This window comes from Limulus polyphemus, unplaced genomic scaffold (assembly GCF_000517525.1).
Source record: "Limulus polyphemus unplaced genomic scaffold, Limulus_polyphemus-2.1.2 Scaffold2141, whole genome shotgun sequence".
Classification (NCBI taxonomy): Eukaryota; Metazoa; Arthropoda; class Merostomata; order Xiphosura; family Limulidae; genus Limulus; species Limulus polyphemus.
The window spans coordinates 135,123-139,430 of NW_013667751.1; the positions used below are offsets into that span (position 1 = coordinate 135,123).

Below are 4,308 nucleotides of genomic sequence, written 5' to 3' on the forward strand. Positions count from 1 at the left end.
TATTGTTCGGGACGAACAATACTAAGGAAGGGGCAGTGTTACGACAGCGGAAGTCACGAGATGCTGAGAGCGTGCATGCTGGAGTTTCTGGAAGGATCATGAACTTTCCTGGCAACTCTAGTTTGTTCGAGGCACCCTCTTTTTTAGTATAAAAGCCTGGCGAGAAAAACCAGCACAACTGCATAGAGAGATAGATAATTGAGTCAAGCGAACAGCAGGCACCATAAGTAAAGGGGTGTGAATCACTGCAATTTATAGCGTGTGTTATAAAGGTTGTTCAGTTTAAAGTGACTGTGGAAATTCTATGTATTACAAAGTTGTATCGAGAAAGAATAAACTAGTTTTAATTAAGAAAGGGCTTGTATCACTGAAGTTCCTCAGAAAGAATTCATACTGGAAATTAACAAACAAGCAGATATGTAACAATTAGTTAAAATCTCATTGAAATGATGACTGAGGGGCCAGTGTGAAGAAATAAATTTTAAAACTGGGTTCTTTCTGAGAATGTTGCAACAGAAAGGGAAAAACTTATGAATATCTCCCACGATGAAATAGGTGGGAACCTAGTGGGAGCAGCACACTGTGAGAGATTGCACCCATCTCTAACAAGTAAGACTCTTTGCCCATATTAGTGGTTGTTAAGAAATGTTATTTAAAAAGAACTTTCTGCTAAAGTGTTGCAAAGACATGAGGAATATGAAGGCTGCTCAACTGCCATGAATATTCTAGAGTTGGTAAGCCACCAATGTTAAGTGTGGCTAGAGCATTAAGTCAAGCCGTACAGCTCCTTAGAATTAGTTTAGTAAAATCTATATAATAAGATTCAGTGTCTGTGTGTCACTTTCTCTTTCTAAACTGCTGGTTGCAATGACTTCTAAATGATACCAAATGACTGATCTTGGTCCCAAAGTTTCACAAAAGTAAAACTTTTCTGTTTATTTAATCAACAATTAAATATCAAAAAGACTGAGTGTTAACACACTTTGAATAGTAACCGTTATTTAAGGATGTGTTGCTTAAGTCTGCTTCATTCTTTTAATTGACCACAATACAGATTACTCTTGCAATGAAAGCTTACTCTATGTAACTATAAGTGTATAGCAACAAATACATGAACATAAATATGATTTTCCATTTATTTAAAATATAAAAACATGATTACTGGTCTACATAAAACTTTTCAACTGCATGTGAATGTTTTATTTCATTTATATGAATTACATGTAAAATGTTTTCAATCAAACATAAGCTAGTAGTTAAGGTAACATAATCAGTAAATTATACAAAGTAGTACTATTGAAAGTTTGAATTATTTTGCATAATTTAAAGGTTTTGGTGTCCAATTTCCAAAGTTAACTAGCAATTTATAAAGTTTGGTAGGTAAAATTATGTCAGACTCTACACTTGTGTTCTTCACTTTCATATCACAGTTGTATTTATACATATAAAAGCTATATTCATCCAATGGCTAAATTTATCTAGTATCTATACAAATAAACAGTAATTTACCTGCATACAATGAATAGCAAGACCTGGTCCAGTGTAGAGTTTCTTATGACAGATGTGACATTTGAAGTGTTTGGCTTTCTGATGCTGGATCAAAATTTTCTCATCATCAAATTCTCTACCACAGTACCTTACTCGAGTTAAAACATAACTGTTTAGAGAGAATCAGTTTTACTCTAAATTACTCATTTAATCTAATTAAAACATTACGTGCAATGTTTTTTTAGTACTAGCCACTAACTACTTTTAAACCTACCTTTCGACTAGTAATCTACTGCCATCTCAAGTGAAATCCTAAGAAGGACTATTTCAAATGTGATGATAGTGTTTAGGATTCAATTCTAGGTATACTTGATAAAGAGGTTTGTGTGTTATCCATCAGTCTTTCACTTCAGAACTTCAACTAATTTAAATGTTTTCAAGAGAGGTACCAAGGTTTTGTTGATATTGTTACCACAGCGGAAGTCACGTGCCGCTGGTAACACGTCATGAGATTCTCGAAGGATCTTGATTTTTCCTGGCAACTCTAGTCTTTTTTACGCACCTTTTATTTTTGTATATAAGCCCGGCAAATAATTGCAGATAGAGATATAGAGACATATAATTGAGTCAAGCGAACGGTAGTGACAGTAAGTAAAGTGCGTGAATCATTGTGAATTATATCGTGTGTTTAAGTTAAAGTGACTGTGGAAATTCTGTGTATTGCAAAGTTGTATTGAGATAGAATAAACTAGTTTTATTTAAGAAAGGACTTGTATCGCTGAAGTTTCTCGGGAAGAATTTATACCAGAAATTAACAAACGAGCAGAGATATAACAATATATTGGTTTAGTATTTTATCAGTTAATTGGATATCTTTTATCTTTCTTTTTCCTATATTTAGTTCATATCCCATTATTTTAGTATTATTCAAATCCAAATATGTTTGTTGTTTCAATTCCTGATGGGGGAGCCCCATATGAGGGAAAAACAAATGAACCTTCATATTGACTGACCACTACCAACACAGAAAGATTCCATCTCAGGACTACCCTGATGACAGAAGCAGATTAACAGCTGAAACATAGGATAATACTAATTAATAACTAATATCTTATGCAATATTAACACTTTATGGAATATAGAGACTTGAATCCTATGATACAGATATGATGGAGAACTGTACAGTATTGAACCCTAAAACAGGCTAGTTTCAAGAAACAAACATTGAGATTTCACCCAAACAAAAATATTGATGGGATTCAGCTATCATTGTCAAACTAACAAATATACGAAACATCATTAAAATTCTTCACATTCAGATTCACCATCCAACTTGGAAACCTGAATAGTAGCTCTTTCATCATACAGTTTTAACCCTTTGCTCCTCAGCATTAAAAACAAGGTTTACACTAGATCTTTCCTAGTTAGGATTTCTACATACACCTAATAGAGATTTCGATGACGAGGAACCCACTTTGATGCAGCTCGAATGGGTAATGAAGAAAAACTTTAATACAAGTTTAACATAACAGCAAATGTACATCGTTTCGACGAGGGTTTGTCATCATCATATATACAGTATGGAACAAAGAGGTCACATGACCAGATACTGTTGAAAGATTTAGAACATATATCTTGGCTTCCCAGGGTGTTGGTTTAGAGTAGTGATGTTTTGTTCAATTAAAATGGATTCCTTGTTTTTCGTTTGTTTATGTTGGGTTCTTTGTTTAAAATGACTGTGTTTTTAATAGATATACTATGGGTTTTTGAGTTGCAATGGTGAAAAACATGGGACAGTTTTTATTGTGTTCTATCAATCTGGTTTCCAATTTTCTTCCTGTTTCTCCGATGTAGAATTCTTGGCAGTTATTGCATGTTATTTTGTAAATGATGTTGGTATTGTGTGATTCTAAATAATTTTTGTTTAGTAATGATTTTAATTTAAGGCTGGATCTTTGAGAGTTTGATGTTGACAGGAATATTTTGTTTAATGGCTAGTTTTGTCCAAGTGTAAATAATTCTTAAGCTGGTTTCAGGAACAAAAGTTAAAATCTAATAATTTTGAGGTTAAGAAAATATAACTGTTTAACATTTTCATGTTCTATGGTAAATTTGATGTTGGGATGAATGGAATTTATGTGTTCAAAGAAAGTTACTGTGTGTTCTGTAGAAGTGAAACTAGCAAAAGTGTCATCGACATATCTGTACCAGTATAGTGGGGGATGAAGCACAGAATGTATGGCTTGTGTTTCGATCTGGGTCATAAATATATTGGCAAGAATGGGTAAAACAGGATTGACCATACTTAAATCCATCTATTTGAAGGAAATGTTCATTGTTGAAAATGAAGTTGGTTTTAGTTGTTGTAAATTCTAAGAAAGAGAAGCAAAAAGTGTGCTGGGGATGTGCATTAACTTGTTGGGGTCATTAATGTAGAGGTCGAGTGCAATATTGCAAGCTTCAATGGCGGGGACTTCGGTGAAGAGTGACACGACATCAAACTAGCCATTAAGGCTTTCGAATTTAGTCGTTCTAGTGTATATTTGAAATTAAAGGTATCTTTAAAAAATGAACCTGTAGATGTTACATATGGTGTGAGAGCCCAGGCTATGTATTTGCCAAGATTGTAGCTGAATGAATCATAAGTGGACAGTATAGGTCGTAGGGGACAGTCCTGTTTGTGTGGTTTAGGAATGCCATAGAGTTGTGGTGTGCATGAGTAGATAAAAATAAAGATTGTCAGTAATTAAATAATATTTTTTCATTTATAATAAAGTTCTGTTTAGTTATTTTTCGTGTGTGTTTGTTGGGTTGTTTGGG

General features: G+C 33.7%; 1 protein-coding gene across 1 annotated transcript in view; it reads right to left on the reverse strand.

Moving 5' to 3' along the window:
* The window catches only part of LOC106466068 (BUB3-interacting and GLEBS motif-containing protein ZNF207-like), a 24,313-nt gene that overhangs the window by 15,987 nt on the left and 4,018 nt on the right, over positions 1–4,308 (reverse strand). The window contains exon 2 of the mRNA XM_022394024.1: positions 1,510–1,636. Within this exon, the coding sequence (XP_022249732.1) occupies positions 1,510–1,636 (127 nt within the window). The remainder of the gene's footprint in view (positions 1–1,509; positions 1,637–4,308) is intronic.